Genomic DNA, 16,700 nt, shown 5'->3' on the forward strand with positions numbered 1-16,700 from the left:
ACATGATGTAGTCAACATAAATGTTAAGTAGCGCAAACACAAATTGGAAACGTTTATGGTGTGAACTAATATAGATAGTGTACATATAGTATACACATAATATTGGTCATTTTTTGTGTGTCACACTTTAAGATACATCACACAAATGTGCCAACAAAATTTTAAATAATGAATAAATGTCTGGTCTTCTTGGCTCAAAATTCTTCTGAGCAGCTGGTCCTCAAAGTATTAAGTTTTAAATGAGAATCAAATGCTCTGAGACTTAAGAAATTCATCCAACATTCTCGCATGTAACATAATTAATCCTGTATAAAAGGAAATTTACTTTGAAACTTTCATTTTCCTGTGATCTGTTAGAAACAGGCTCATTCCAAGAGTTGCCAAACAGTGTCAGAAAACAGGCATTACTGTGCGTGTGCACCTACAATGACATAGCAAGCCCATATGTTCGTACGAACTTACATTATGTCATAAAAGAAACAGGACATCAGAGGCTACTCCAAGAGCATTGGAATTTGGTAAACGATACTAAAATGCTTAACTCGGCTTAAAGTGCACATTTGTATGTCCAGATACACAATGAAGTAGGCCCCAAACTGATATTAAGCTTGACCGTGTGGTTTTTGGGACGTAAATTTTCTTGGAGTACCATTATTGTATTATCTCATGTTAGGTTCTTTATTATGGCTTAATTCCATACGTGCCAGAAGATGAAAAAGTGCAATTGAAATTCAACGAACAACTGAAACTAGCTAACAGTTTGGACTGAAACACTTCATTACAAATAAATGGACTCCCTCTGCAGAAAAGATTAATAAAAGCTAAATTTCTCTAGCAAACCAACAAAAATAGCTTCACTGTTCTGCAAGGTGCTTAATGCTTGACAGTCAAAACTGTGGAAATAAAATAAAATCAGAAAACAAACTAATAACAATTTTAGCCTTCCATAATTATGTGAATGTGTTTTAATTCACTTGATAGCTCCCAGCCACAGAAATCCGTTCTGTTTTCATTTGACGCAAGAGCTTGAAACAAAGAGGAAAGAGCAAAATCACTAACAGCCACACTTGAAGTAGCCAGAAGCTGGAGAAGGAACTGCTTGTACGCGACCCAACTACACATACGGCTGAGCCCTCTGGTAAGTGCTCAAACAATTGTGACGTCATGCTCATCGTAAGCAGTTTGTTGTTATGAAGTATTGCACAGTCTTCGTCCTAAAGCCTTTGGCACATTTTGCTGTTGACAAACATTAGAGTATCAGTTCTTATCAGCCAAAATTACAAACAGTTAACTGAAAACTAGAACACTGAAAAATTCCTGGGTTTTTCCAGTTTTTCTCCCGGATGAAAAAATTCCCGGGTTTTCCCCAGATTTCCCGGGGTGTAGACACCCTGCATGACTATTTTCTCTACTAGCCTCTTTTCTCAGAATTACACGTGCAAGAATTGAACTGTCGATATGAAGTTATTCAAAAAAATGTTTGTATGGTTTAAGCCAAGTTTTCGCCAAAGCTAACAAGCATGAACCAAACAGAATTATGTCTGGTGTACCCGATAGGCCTCTTCCGGGTCTTTCAACTGGATGCCACTGCAGCTACTTACGTGTCCCTAACCTTCCCCAGATACCCAATCAGAAAATGTAGACCTGCAGTTAATGCAGAAACTGAACTACATGCCTTTTTGCCTTTTGTGGCCACTACATCTGTGAGAAGTGAGTGCTCGGTTAAAAATCTTAGTGGAAAAAGTTGTGGTCTGAATGGGATTTGATCCCACACACTCTGCATCACGAAGCACGTCCTTTGCCACTAGACCATTTTTGTTTTAGGAAAAAAAGAATATGACCATTAGAGCTTACACGCATAGTGGAAACACTAGCTGTGTCACCTCTTGAGATAAGGCTCGACATCGGTAATTAGTCTTCCGTTTATAAATTTCCCCTCAATGGTAATGAGAAGCCAGGGAAAAATGGCAACCAACATACAAGGAAAATTCTAAATCAGAGAGATGGAGATGCAATTCCGTGTAGAGTGCACGATCCCCACGCATGTCACACTTCCAGACAGATTGAGACACTTAAGTTCTTCCTTTCCTGTGCCATTTTGCATACTGTCAAGAACAGTGCACTCCCCATGCAAAATAATCCTCACTGAATAGCAAAGTTTCGCATTGTGGTTCGTAGAATTGTATCCTGTATGCTGAATATTAGCTCCAAAAACTAAAAACTGATAACACAGCGTTCATACGCAATGTTCGCTACCTCGCATTCTCTTCCATACCCTCTAGTATAAATGATTCTACCCATATACAAGCGAATGGTAGTGAATTTTCTGCAAATGCTGACTCGCACATGTTTGCTTCCATTCACTCCATTGTAAACCAGACTTTAGGTGCTTAAAATTGGTGTCTGTGAACTTGAGATAATTCCGCTACATGGCACTGCGTGAGTGATTCGCTGAGTCACACACTAGGCACACAGGGCTGTACAAACCGCTGTTAAAAGCTGTTCTTCGAACGGTAAAAAAGTGTAACTTCAACATTTTTTACAAAATACTTGCAGTGCCTCTTTAGCAGCTAAAATTTTGGCAGTGCATTTTTTTCATTGTCTTCTACCTGTGTAAATAATTTCAGTGCAGGTTTCGACATGTCTTATTGGACCATTACCTTGCAAGTTAGATGCTTCACAAACAGTGCTCCACAGGCGCGAACACTTCAGCCACACTCCTGCTTTGTGCTACATCAGTGCAGCTGAGGGTAAGGGAAGGAAGGCTTCAGCTGGACACCGCTAGAGCAAGACCGTCATCTTGAGACCAACCAAGCACTTTGCTAGAAATACTACTTGTGTTAAATTGGATTTACATTCTGCATTAGCAATACTAGGGTGTCTACGCACTTGTCAAAAAGAATGTCGAGGAGCCATATTATTCAATGTGGAATGGGAATTGCTTATTTTTGACAAAATTTGAAGGCCATACAAAGTGCTTAACATGTCATCACACTATTATGAGTTGGGAAAATACTCACTGAAATGTCATTACAAAACCAGCCACAAAGATATGATGCACTTAACTTCTGACAAACAAGACTGAATGGTGGCTAAACTGAAGGCAGCCACTAGGGAAAAACTGAATTAAAGCTAAGTAGAGTAGTGACAAAATCTTTTATGGCTGACATCACAAATTATCTGAATTCATTACGTTTCTTAATGCATGGGAGAATCACTTGGTAACACATGGGGAACAAAATTGATGCTATCAAACAAAAATAAATACTACGGAAAAACTATCAAATTCATGACATGGAACATTTTCCGAAACTCAAGGTGATCATTTGTGAATCAAGTATAAGTGACAATGTTTCAGTATTAGAAATATTTCATTAAGACCTTGCACAGAGATTCCAAAACAATGCTTGACTGAAGATTAATTTAGGCTATTTGTCACGCTGTTCTTGGTTTTGACTGCTGATTCATTTCATTACTTCCAACTTGAGCTGATCTACATGCAGTGTAGCACCTGGCTCAAGACCTTTTCATCCAATCCAGGGCCGATATAAAATGTTGCCCCCAAGAGCAATATCTTCGACTGCACAGACAAGCCGATGAAGTTATTTCAACGTCTGGTGCAATATAGGTGTGCCAACTTTTTTTGTCTATTATGAAACTGATAAAAGTCCCATTAACTTCCAGGTTTAACTGATTTTAACCTGCATAGCTCCATGTGTGACTGTATCACAAACCACAGTTCTGCATGCATTACATATTTTAAAATCTAAATGCATATAAATTATTTGATGATGATGATGATGAGTCCCATACATCTTTACAGAGCGTAGGGGAGCGACGCGGGAGAACCGCGCCGCCTTACTAGGCAAGGTCCTAGTGGAGGTGGTTTGCCATTGCCTTCCTCCGACCGTAATGGGGATGAATGATAATGATGAAGACGACACAATAACACCCAGTCATCTCGAGGCAGGAAAAATTCCTGACCCCGCCGGGAATCAAACCCGGGACCCCTTGCTCGGGAAGCGAGAACGCTACCGCGAGACCACGAGGGGCGGACCACATAAATTTATGAACAACAAAATTTAATTAACTGCTTTTATGTGAAAGATTTGTAGTTCTACTCAATGTATTAGCACTATCTAGCTCACTGCATTAGCGCTATCTAATGTACTCAATTAAGTGACAAAGTCACTGCTAAGGTAGAAAATAAAAAACTGAAAATAAACACTAGTGATAAACCATGTTATTTTAAATTGCTAGCAACCACGGTCAAATTTCCACATTTTGGAAGAAATAATCCACACTGGCTGTAGAATACTTTAAGCAGAAAGTCACAAGCAGTTTTGCATCACTTAAAGACATAACCTCAGGTGATCTGTACAAATCATAAGGAAAAATTCTTTTATAAAGAATCCTTAACAATGGGGGAAGGAATAGAGGGACACTGAAAAGTAGTATTATAGATCTGTGCTTGAACAGGACTCACAAAGATTCTTTCTAACACGTCATTGTCGGAGAGTAACTGCCATAGACACACTTCCCATCATTCTGTCAAGTGGCAAACAAATAGCAGGTTAAAAGCAGTAGTCCATAATTAAAATGAAGAGGATAGCAGGACCTATAAAAATAAAATCTGGATAAAAACTAAATGGGTCACACTAGGCTGTAGACTATGCTTTTTAGTTAAGAACTGTGCTTTCACACATAGTTGTTTGAATAAATCGTGTTTATGGCATTTGAGCACTCATCTATGTTCTCCAATGGCCTCCGCTATTTATGTTTCCATTAGGGTAGGCCCAAAGAGAAGCATCATATTATGGTAGCAGCAGCAGTAGCATCTTAAGCCACAATGATTGCTTCCTCCATGTCAATGTTAAGTAAAGACTTGTTAGCAGACTAGTCTAAGATACAAATTAGTTTTCGCTTTGGTCAGGTAAGCATAGAATAACTGGAATGCAATTTTTGTCACAGAGGTCTCCATGAATGTTCCACTGAAAGGCTTGGGATGCATAATGTGTGATCTGCAAGAGTGTAGGTACTGTTGGCAGCATTAACCCTTCTATGCATGACCTATATCTTTTGTACATTTACATATCCCCAGGTCTATTGGACCCATTATGTGTAATACGAGATTTTAAACAAAAACAAGTATTTTGTGGATATTACCATGCATTAATATTTTGTTTTAAGGTTTATTAAGACAGCTGAGATCATTTTTAATAGTTTTATTAAGTTAAAGAGAGTTCATTTTTAATCCTGAATAGTTTTCTTAGAATAAACAACATTATGAACCCTTCATCTGGTTATGAAATTTTACAATCTCGGGCTTCTGTTTTGGATGTTGTTCATCTAGAATCATTGTGATGCATGGTACGTAGCAGGATTACACACTTGTTTTTCTTTGGCGAAAAACTAACCACAGAATTTCTTTTATTCATCCTCTTTGTTTCCACAAGAGTTATGGTTTTACTCAAGATATGTTCTATAAATAGTGCACTTGGGAAATAATTATCTACAGTAACATTACTGGGTATACCAGCAATATTGCCTGCAAGGGATGGCTCAGCTGATTTTCTTACTGTATTTGCAATCACATCGATGACGTATCCAGTTTCAGCTTCATACATCCTAAATATTTTTCATTCCAGACTTTCTAAGTTTATTTGGCATATATTGCACAAATCCACAATGGCCCTAAATGGAATTAGTTGTTCCTCCACTGTAACATTAATTTTTGGTACCATTACTTTCCTGGACTGTCCTATAAATATTTTCCCTAGATAATATACAGCAGCAAGATTATCATTTTGTAACCTGGCCTCTCTTGTCCTTTTGTCATCAAATCTATTGAATCTTGTTATTGTTTCAAGCTGACTCACATACATTAGAGATCTATGTTATGGAGTGGAAACTTGTCCCAGAAATAGTTCCTGGATTGGAACATCCCAGCCTTTATCTGTTACAATCTGTAGCAAAATTCCCCAGAAGGCAAACATTTCATCTCTAGTTATATCATGCCAGTTTCTTTTTCTCAGTACAGAAACATTTCACGCCTCTAGGTTTGTACATTTCATGATTTCATCTCCAGTGGGTAGAGCAATAAATAAATCCCAAGCATCTTTGGTGGTGCAGGTGATTACGCCACCTGCTGGTAGTAGTATAAATTGTGTGCATGTATTTCATTTTGCACTGCAGGCCTTTTACATCAAAGCATACTATTTGGAGGAATATGAATGTTATTAGTTTCACTGCTTATTTGTCCAGAGACATTAATACCACCACCACCACTACTACTACTACTACTACTACTACTACTACTACTACTACTACTTCTTTGTCAGCTACCCATTGAGTAACAACTGATTCAAAATTTGGCTTGAAAAACATCTGTTATCTTCTTTCCTGTACCCTTTTTAGAAGTAGATTTTGACATTCTATTAGAAAAAGAACGATGTACTGCAATATTTCACTCTCTTACTTAACACAGGAAATGCTATCTGACAGCAGAACAGAGTTTCAAGGTGTAACAATGTATTTTCTGCTATCACAATAATGCATAAGTGTGCCAACAGCATATTCCCTGAATTCCAATAAAATATAATTGATTGCAAAGCTTTCTAATTTAATAACAATACAACATAAACCAAGGGATCCATCGAACACAGTTTAAAATGTGGTGTAAAGAAGAAAGTATACGTGTCACTTAAAACTAACGACAAAGATTTCTGATAGCTTTAATGTGTTACTGAATATTGCATGACAGTATACCTGATGAGTGGGGCTGTTTTAAGTTCTTCATATGGTAATTAAAACTCTCTTTGGGTCCATTGGACCCAGGGTAAGCATAATACAGTTAAAACGCGTTCAAATGCATGTGTTTAGCTAGTAGAGCTCAAGATGCTCATATCTGTCCCTGACAGAACATTGGGACCAGCTCAGATGGCTACTCTGTTCCAGTGCTAGTATCTAAAATGTCAAAGACCAGCTAAGTTGTGGGCCATTTTGCCTCAGAAGAAGATACAACCAAATTGGTGCATGCATGCTGGGTGGGGTGCAACATCATACTGATAAATGGACTCATACTGTTAAATTTTGTAAATCACTGAAATAACATAAAATACCTTCTCCACCCGTGAAGTTTCATTCTGTTTCCTCCTTTCCTCCTGGGAGCTTCGATTTTTTTTTGTCAGGCAACAGGGCCCATATATATTCTTTTTATACTCACCGTCGTCATCGAGTACGTATTGCTAGCTGGGTAGAGCTATTTCAAATCATTTGCCTCCGCCTGTTTCTGTCTTGGCAGATTTCCTCCCTCACCACTGCATCCCATGTCTCTTTTCTTTCAATGTCGTCTTTGATTTGGTCCTACAATCTCTTTGTTGGGCATCCAACAACCTCTTTGTTCTGGCATATTTCTTTTCTGGTACCTCCAGAAAATTAGGTTAGCCTTTCCTACATGGGCATTACCACTTGCAGGTTTCTCCTTATGTAAACATTTCTGATCCTACCTCTCCTTGTCTTTTGTAAACCAGACACAGGAATTTCATTTCACAAGCTTGCTAGCAACTTACCTGTATTCTGATTATAACTCAACTCTTCAGACTAAGACATGATGGGCAGAAGAAAAGTTTTGAACATGGCCTGTTTAGCCCTTATGGGAAAATCTTTATCCCACACTAGTCTTGGTATTAAATTGAATCATTGGGCCACCAATTTCAGAACCTCATGATTTGCACTCCATCACTTGCCAGATAAGCACAATTATTCATATTCTAGAATCCATGGAATGAGTGCTCTACTCATTCACATTGCCACTTTTTGCATACACTTAACCAACACTCTTTGAATTTTGTGTTACACAGATACAATTTCCTCTATTCCTCCATGTTGGTTTTACCACAAATGGTGATATCTGCAAATACAAGAACATTATGTCTTTTTTTTAATTTCCTTGATGTCCTTCATTGCAGTAGTCCTTAATGCGATTACAATTAATGAGGAAAGGAAACAGCCCAGTTGCACACCTCTCTGTTCTAAACCATTTCGACTTTCCATTTTTTATTTGTACACTGCCGTCACAATATCATGCGGCATCTGAATTTTTGTAATTAGTGAGTTGGGGACATACCATTTTTTCCATGAAGTACAATATTTTATAAGTCTGCACACCTTCCCCAATTCTTGGAACACTTTTATTGGATCTTTTCCTTTCTCCAAACATTTTTCTATTAATAAATGAAAAGTGCTAATTTGCTGTTGTTCTACAGTGTTACTTTTATTGTGCTGACCAGTTTTCGGCTTAGAAGGCCACCTTCAAACATTTACTGGCAATTGTTGCCAAAGAACTTACAATGTTTGTAAATAATATTGGAAAGGAAGTTACACATCTAGATTGAAGCGGAAACATACAGTAAATAACATCTCTGGCAGTGTGGTGGTAATGCAATGAAAAAAGTAAAAAGCTGAACACTTAATAAATATAAATGGAGTAAACATGACAAAACTTGAACACAAAACTGGAACAGCATGCCTACATTAACCATTTACATTAATAAACAAAACCAATAAAATAAAACAAAATTAATACTTGACAAGGTTATTTTAGGAGGCATAAAAGATGGAGAGTGATAGACAAATCAATTAAAAGAAGAAAGACTTATCAATGTAACTACAGAATATACAAGCAATTTAAGCAATATCAATAAGATAAACAGAAATGAATAAATGCAGGAAAATTGAGGAGTATGAGAGAACATACAAAAAATGCCATCTTTGAGAGCGTGATGGTACTGCATTTCAAAAAATAAAAAGTTAAATAAATGCAAATACAAAAGAAGCAAATAAGAAAAAACATTAGCACTAAGTAGAATAAAAACAGTATTGTACAACTACAAGTTGTATTAAACATGCAAAGTAATAAAAGTACCAGTTAAAAGAAGGACTTAACAACTGTAACTACAGTCTATATGGATTATACAGATAATTTCAAAGAAATAAAGGAACTCAATGAATATAGGAAAATGGGGGAATATGTAGGAGCAGACAGTGTGGGAAGTAATGAAAAACAGAGAGAATTATGTGAAGTTTAGGAAAAGGGAAGAGTTAAGCTGTGTCTGGCAATTTAAGATTAGATCTGGACTGTGGGCTCAATGTTTGTTAGTTTACAGAGCTTCCAGCAGGCTGAGTTTTTGGTCTTTGTTTGTCAAGTGAAGGACATGGGACTCTGGCTGGTAGTTGTGACTCTCACTTAGCACATGCTCAGCAAAAATCAGAGTTCTGCAACCTCCAGCTGTTTTCATGTTCAGCCAACCAACTTGCAATGTCTCTGCCTGACTGATCAACATAAAACCTGTCACAATCAGAATAGATAATTTTGTTTACCCCCTGTTAGCTAGTAACTGGGCCTTATCTTTGCTATTGAAAATACACTGGGCTGTGGTTTTCTTAATGTAGTAGGAAAGCCTACACTTCCAGGATATCAGCATTTTTGCTACAATCTGTGATACCTCTCCTACATATGGTAACATACACCACTTCTTGCAGACAGTGGTAGGGCCATTTTCAAACAACGTGTATGTGTACTGATATCAACGAAGAGACCTAAGAAGTTTATGGATTTGTTTCCAATCTCCATTGTGAACTAAATATGTTTATGTTGGCTGTTTAGGTTCTGCAAAAATGTGCTGACCTGTCTTGTACTGCCAGTTCACACACACAGCATCATCTACATATCTAAACCAGTATTTAGTATTTGCACTCAAGGGTTCTTTTTTCTGAAAACGTTGTTCCACATGATCCCTGAATGTTTCAGCCAAAGTGGTCTAAGAGAGGAACACATAGCTAAGCCATCTAATTGTTTATTATACTGTTGTTCTATCACGAACTGACAGAAGATTCAGTTGACATTTTCTATTACCAGTCAGAACAGAAATAAGGTCAACTGTTTCTCTGCTGGTCTTAAATCCATACCACAGTTCTCCAAACAGATTCTAGGATAACTCTCAACCTCTTTTCCATTATCTTTTTCAAGATATTCAGGTACTGTGCTAATAAGTTGATGCCTCTGTGGTTGGTACACAGCTCCCTAATCATCTTTGAATATTAGTATTATAATTTCCCATTTCCAGTCACTATGTATGCTATTTTCTCTACATATCATAGCCAGATATTTGGCGCAACCACCATATACCACTGATTCCTGCAACTTCTATCGCATTTGCCGTTAACCGATCATTATTGCTTATTTCACGTTTCTGGATGAGAATATCTAATCTTTTCACTTTTTCTTCCCTCATGAAACTTTTTACCCGAGTTTCTTACGTCTGAATTATCACTCAAGTCTGGCTATTTTTTGTTCATCCTGTGGCATAAGACCATTTATTTGATTTTCTTTTTCTGTAGCTTTTTTTCTTTTTCCACATTTTTGATCCTTCACAAAATTAATGCTTTCATTCCAACAGTTCATTTTTTCCCTTTACTTTGCTTTTTTTTGGCCATATACTTTGATAGCACAACTGACTACTGTTTTCAATAAATTCCATTCTTCAATATTTCCTGGCTCATTCTTTGGCTATTTTTGCCTAATCAAATTTTGGGAGACACTCTAAGTCCCATTTTGTTTCCCTAAATCACTTCTGGCAGATTCCAGAACAGTTTCTTTGGTATGGTTGTTGTCAATTACATGACTATTCTTCCCAAATTCAAGCTTTTGAACAGTTCATGATCATTCATTTTTAGAGATATTTATTATGTTTCTGTAGATGATAATATTTCACAAAATATATCTTTATTTACTTATTTTGTCCTAATTAGCTTTGAGGTTTGAGCCTCATCACCAAATGCCCATGCTCATTAAAACCATCCTTAAACTGCCTCCATATAATCTGACATATGAAAGAGTTATGCTTTACGGCTATGATGTGGGGCCCTGTGGTTTAGTTGTAAATGGTGGGCCTTGAAGCAAATAATATGAGTGAATCTCTGTCAGACCATGGATCTTTCAAGTCTGCCTTTAACCAGCCATTCACCTCTTAATGATGTGAAGGTTCACCATAAGCAACACGTGGTTTGAATTCCACATTAAAGTACAAATCCCTTCCCTCATTTGCGCAACTGAGGAACCATCATTATCAATCATTATTACAACTGAGATCTCGTAATGAGACTTGTTATGATGATAAATGAATAAGTCATCTGTAAATATGAAAGATTTATTTCCTAAAATTTTGTTCTCAGTCCCTAGCAGGAAAAACAGCGTGTTACGCCCTAGATTTCATGTCTAACACCAATAACTTAAAAGCTAAAAGTACCTACAGAATTCTGCTACACTAATTTTCCCATCTACCATACCAAAAATTCATGATTTTACTTCCAATGTCACTGTTACCTCTTGCTGATCAATTTCCTCAAGATTCTCTTCTTCATCAACATCATCAAAGTCAGCTGCACCTCTGAAAATGAAACAAATATTATACACAATTATTCACATGACGTATGTTAGAACACACAAGGCTGCACATTTATTAAACAGCAGAATTGGTTCAAATGGCTCTGAGCACTATGGGACTTAACATCTGAGGTCATCAGTCCCCTAGAACTTAGAACTACTTAAACCTAACTAACCTACGGACATCACACACATCCATACCCGAGGCAGGATTCGAACCTGCGACCGTAGCGGTCGCGTGGTTCCAGACTGAAGCACCTAGAACCACTCGGCCACACCGGCCGGCAAACAGAAGAATTATTCGAGTTCAGTCATGTACATGATTTTAAAAATCATAAGGGCAATTGTAGTGGACCATATCACTTTTTTGAAGTGATGTGCTGTATAAGAATTTTTCGAACTTACAAATGATTATTTGTATTGTTTTGTTTTGTTTTAGGGCACAAAAACAACTAGGGTCACTCATGCCCACATCAGAACGGTAGAACCCAACGACCAAGAGAGGAGTTAAAAATGATTACACATTAATCCCAGTCGATGGATCAGAAGACAGCTAAAAAACAAGGACATGGTAAAAGATCTATCAAATACGCCATACACATACAGATGTCATGAACTAAAAATAAAATGTGTTCGCCATATTGCTACAACAGATAAAAACTAAAACACGGTTGACAGCCCGGGCGTCATTCACTAACACAGCCAATAGCTCAGACGGCAAACACAAACAAGAACGTAAGTAGTTAAAAAAAAAGGGCAATCGGACGGGAAATGGCAGACCATCAAGTGTTGAGTGCAATGAGTAAGGTGGTTGGGGAGCACCACTTAACAAATGGCAATGGCTAAAAAGACTGTGCCCGATACACAACCTAGCTAAAATAATCTCCTCACAGCGAGAGAGCCAAGAGGAGTTTGTCCAAGCTGCTGGGAGAGGCTTAATAACCCAGAGCTTGTTCCCACGAACGAAGAACTCATGGCAATGCCAAAGTGACATCACCTGCTGACAGAAGACAACATAGAGATCATCTGGGGGAATGGAAGAGCCAGCAGGCCGAGCTACCAGGACCGCAGACTTGGCAGCAGCATCAGCAGCCTCATTTCCCGTTATACCAACGTGATCAGGAACCCACAAACATCACAGTGGCTTTATCAAGAGCGAGCAAGTGACAGCTTTCCTGGAGCCGTTGCACAAAGGGATGGATGGTGCACAGCACACAGAGGCTTTGAAGGGCACTAAGAGAGTCGGAGCAGATAACACAATTGAAAAGCCTGTGTTGCCAGATGTATTGCATGGCCTGATACAGGACAAAGAGATCAGCTGTAATATTAAGCAGTGTTCCGAAAGCCAATACCAAAAGAAGTTGGTGCCAATGACGAAGGCACACCCGACACCACGCTTAGTCCGAGAACCATCAGTGTACACAAAGGTATTATTGCGAAGTTCCATGCAAAGGTAGTGAAACTTATGGCGATTGAGCGAGGCTGGAGTAGTGTCCTTGGGAAGCGAATGAAGGCCAAGGTGAACATGGGCCACTGCACGAAGCCAAGGTGGTGAAGGGTTTACACGCGCAGTGAAAGTTGCAGGTAGCATGAAGTTAACCTTCCGGAGCATGAGCCAAAAGCGAACACCAGGAGGTACCAGAAGAGGGACACACCCCTAACTGGTGATCAAAGGATTCATTGAGGGAGAAGGCATACGATAGGTGGCCACGCATGGCAAACAAACAGCATGCATATCTGCTGAGGAGAAAGTCACAGTGGTAGGACAGCGGTAATTCAGCAGCTTCTGCATACAGACTCTCAACCGTGCTAGTGTAAAATGCGCCAGTCGCTAAACGGGTGCCATGATGGTGGATAGTATTGAGACAATGTAAGAGGGACGGACCTGCAAATTCATAAATGAAACACCCATAGTTTAGTTTCGAACAGACAAGGGACCAGTACAAACAGAGGAGTGTTCCCCAGGAAGTACCACTGAGGACACGTAGGATATTGAGGGACCTTGTACAGTGGGCTGTCAGATAAGACGTTGAAGGACCAAGAAAGTTTCCTATTGAGCATCAGCCCCAAGAATTTTGTAGTTTCAATGAACGGAAGAGCAACAGATCCAAGATGTAAAGACAGAGGAAGAAACCAACTGCACCACCCAAGATTCATGCAAACGGTTCTGTCAGTGGAAAAATGAAAGCCATTGTCAATGTTCCGCGAGTAATGACGCTTGAGACATTACTGAAGACGCCGTTCAATGAGACAGGTTCACGGAGAACTGCAATAGATGGCTAAATCATCAACGAAAATGGAGCCAGAGTGCATGGCAGGAGTCAGGTCATTATAGGATCAATGGCGACAGCAAAGACGATGACACTCAGGACAGGAAACTGAGGCACACCATTTTCTGGATAAATGTGTCCAACAAGGGAGAACACATACGTACCTTGAAAACTCTGTCTTTTAAAAATTTCTCAAGGAAATGATCGTCCAGTGGTTAATAAATGGCAAGTCTCGAGCCACCATACCAGCCAGGCATGAATCTTAACATTACACCACCTTCCAAACACAGTTGTTTAGAGAAATGGGGCAGTAGCTAGAAGGAAGGTGTTTGTCCTTACTGGGCTTAGGTATGAGTACGACAGTGGCTTCACACCAGAGTCTGCAAAACTTGCCCTCTGGCCAGATGCGTGGTACGTATGAAGCATAAAGTGTTTGAACACAAGAGAAAGGTGTTGTAACATCTGAATGTGAAAGCGTCTGGCCCTGGGGTGGAGGATCAGGATGAAGTGAGAGCACGATTTAGCTCCCTCATAGTATAGGCACCATGGTAGCACTCACGATACTGAGAAGAGAAGGGTATTGCCAGAGCCGCCTCACTTCGTTTCCGACAGAGGAAGGCAGCGGGAGAAGCTTGAAATGTCTGCAGAATGGCGGCTCAAGGTATTGGAGATAGCAATTGGGTCCACAACGACATTGTGTGCTACTACAGGGCGGAAATTGGGGAATGGATCTTGGTCCCAGAGAGCCGTCAGGGGATGGCTCACACAATGGAAGAGGGAGTGGAACTGTTAGAAAAACTAGCGAATGAAATCCAGATAGCCTTTTTTCTATCCCGAAGAATGTGACGTCACTGTGCACGCAACCTATTTATAATGACTGCAGTTTGCCATCATACGATGACGGTTAAAAACTTGGAGAGCATATCTCCGTGTGTGAATTGCATCATGGTAAGCCTCAGTCCACCAAGAGACCAGGACATGGCATGATAAAGTTGAAATGTGAAAAACTGAACGTTCAGCGGCAGTAAGGATAACATTTGTAAGATATTCCATCCAGTCATCACACTGGGGAAATGTTGTTCATTGAAGGTCGCCAGGGAGGAGTAAGGCCTCCAGTCGGCCTTAGTAAGCTGCCGTTTGGGTGTGCACGTAGGTGGGGTAGGAGTCAGCAAATAGATAGCATACGGGAAATGGTCGTTCAAGTATGTGTCAGAGAGAAAGGACCACTCGAGACAATGGGCAAGCTGGGCAGTGCAGAAGAACAGGTCCAAACAGGGTAGGTGTGTGTGGAGTCTGAAAGGAATATGGGTGCTCCTGTGAGAAGTTCAGCCAAGAGGGCACCTCTAGGACAGGTTTTGGGAGAACTCCAAAGGGCATGATGCACATTAAAGTCACCAAGCAGCAGGAAGGAGTGAGGCAGCTGCCCAACAAGCTGCAAGTAGTCTGGCCTGGTGAGACTGAATGACAGAGGATGTAAATGGTACAAAGGGAAAGATCAAGTGCAGAAGGAAAAGGTGAACTGCAACAGTTTGAAGGTGGGTAGTCAGGGAGATCAGCTGACTATGAACATCGCCCTGTATGAGCATAATGACCCTCACGTCCTCAGGGGAGTGGGGGTGGGGGTGTGGGGGTGGGGGTGGGGGGAGGTCAACACTGACCAAGAAGAAATGTAAGAGCTCAAAGCGGTCATGATGATGCAATTTTGTTTCCTTAAGGCAGAAAACAAGTGGACCCTGTGATTCTAAGAGCAGCCGTAAATCCTCTTTGTTGGATTGAAGACTACAAATGTTCCACAGCCACAATGAGGAAAAAAAATGAAGGTGTATCACCTCACCAACTGCTGAGTGCCAGCCTTTGAAGACTCGCTGCTGCAGGTCACAGAGGCAGGAGGATCCTGCTCCATGAGGTCTACCGAAGTATGAGCACTCTCCTTCTGCCAGCCTGCAGAGTCCAGGGCAGAAAAACGGTTGGTGGTGTCTGGTGCACACTGGCAACACAGAAGTCAGCCAGGCGAGGTTATCACGGTGTGACACAGTCGAAGAGGATCTTCGAGCTGGCTGAGGAGAATACCTTTTGCCTCTGTTTGACTTCTTTGAGCCTTTCCAGTTGCCAGAGTAAGACTCAGATGTTAGTTGACTGGAAGGACATAGGAAGTCTTTGTGGGAGTACCTTCTGTCTTTCTGACTGCAGTTGTGCAACTGGTGACTTCGTCCTGCAATGAGAAAGTTTGGTGGTGTGTTGCAGAGGTGGAGGAGGAGACAGGGACGCTACTGCGACATGCTAAATTTGAGGTCACATGTCTGTGTGGATATATCATCTCACAGTATTTCCGACTAGCCAACAACTTGCGAGCGACCGAGTAAGACACTTTTTCTTCACCCAGATCTCCTGGGCAGCTCACCCATCGAGATACACGAGACACTCGCAGGAGGGGGCGGCATGATCGCCATTGCAGTTGATGCAGCTTGAAGAAGCAGGCGAACGTTCTATCACTCTCGTGAGCATCCCTACCACAAGCCACACATTTGCGGAATGACGACACTGGTGGCAGTGCAACAGATTCAGAATATATAGTCTGACTGTGATAACTTCATAGCCTGCTTTGATCTTTGATGGAAAAACCACTCTATCAAAAGTGAGAAAAATAGTATATGTGGGCATAAGGAGCATATGCTTTTTTCATTACCCGATGGACTACTATGACATCCTGATCAGAGGTACTTTTGGATTTCTGCCTCAGTCAGAACATCGAGCAGTCTAATGTAAATAACACCACAGGAAGAATTCAGCGTTCAATGGCCCTCGACACGAACAGGTCAGCCATGCAGAAGTGAAGCTGCAAGTAGCTGCTGTGCTTGAGAATCTGAAGTAGTCTCCAAAAGCAAAGTGGCACTGTGTAAACGAGAGCAGGATTTCACAGGGCCAGCAATTGAATCGCCATCTTTCTGAACAATAAACAGATTGACAGTAGCAAAGAACTGACT

At 40.2% G+C, this 16,700-nt stretch overlaps 1 protein-coding gene across 1 annotated transcript in view; it reads right to left on the reverse strand.

Moving 5' to 3' along the window:
• Nucleotides 1-16,700, reverse strand: part of LOC124545057 (DNA-directed RNA polymerases I, II, and III subunit RPABC2) — a 72,940-nt gene that overhangs the window by 42,750 nt on the left and 13,490 nt on the right. Inside the window, exon 2 of the mRNA XM_047123849.1 lies at nt 11,387-11,450. Within this exon, the coding sequence (XP_046979805.1) occupies nt 11,387-11,450 (64 nt within the window). The remainder of the gene's footprint in view (nt 1-11,386; nt 11,451-16,700) is intronic.

Source organism: Schistocerca americana, chromosome 8, assembly GCF_021461395.2.
Source record: "Schistocerca americana isolate TAMUIC-IGC-003095 chromosome 8, iqSchAmer2.1, whole genome shotgun sequence".
NCBI classification, from domain to species: Eukaryota; Metazoa; Arthropoda; class Insecta; order Orthoptera; family Acrididae; genus Schistocerca; species Schistocerca americana.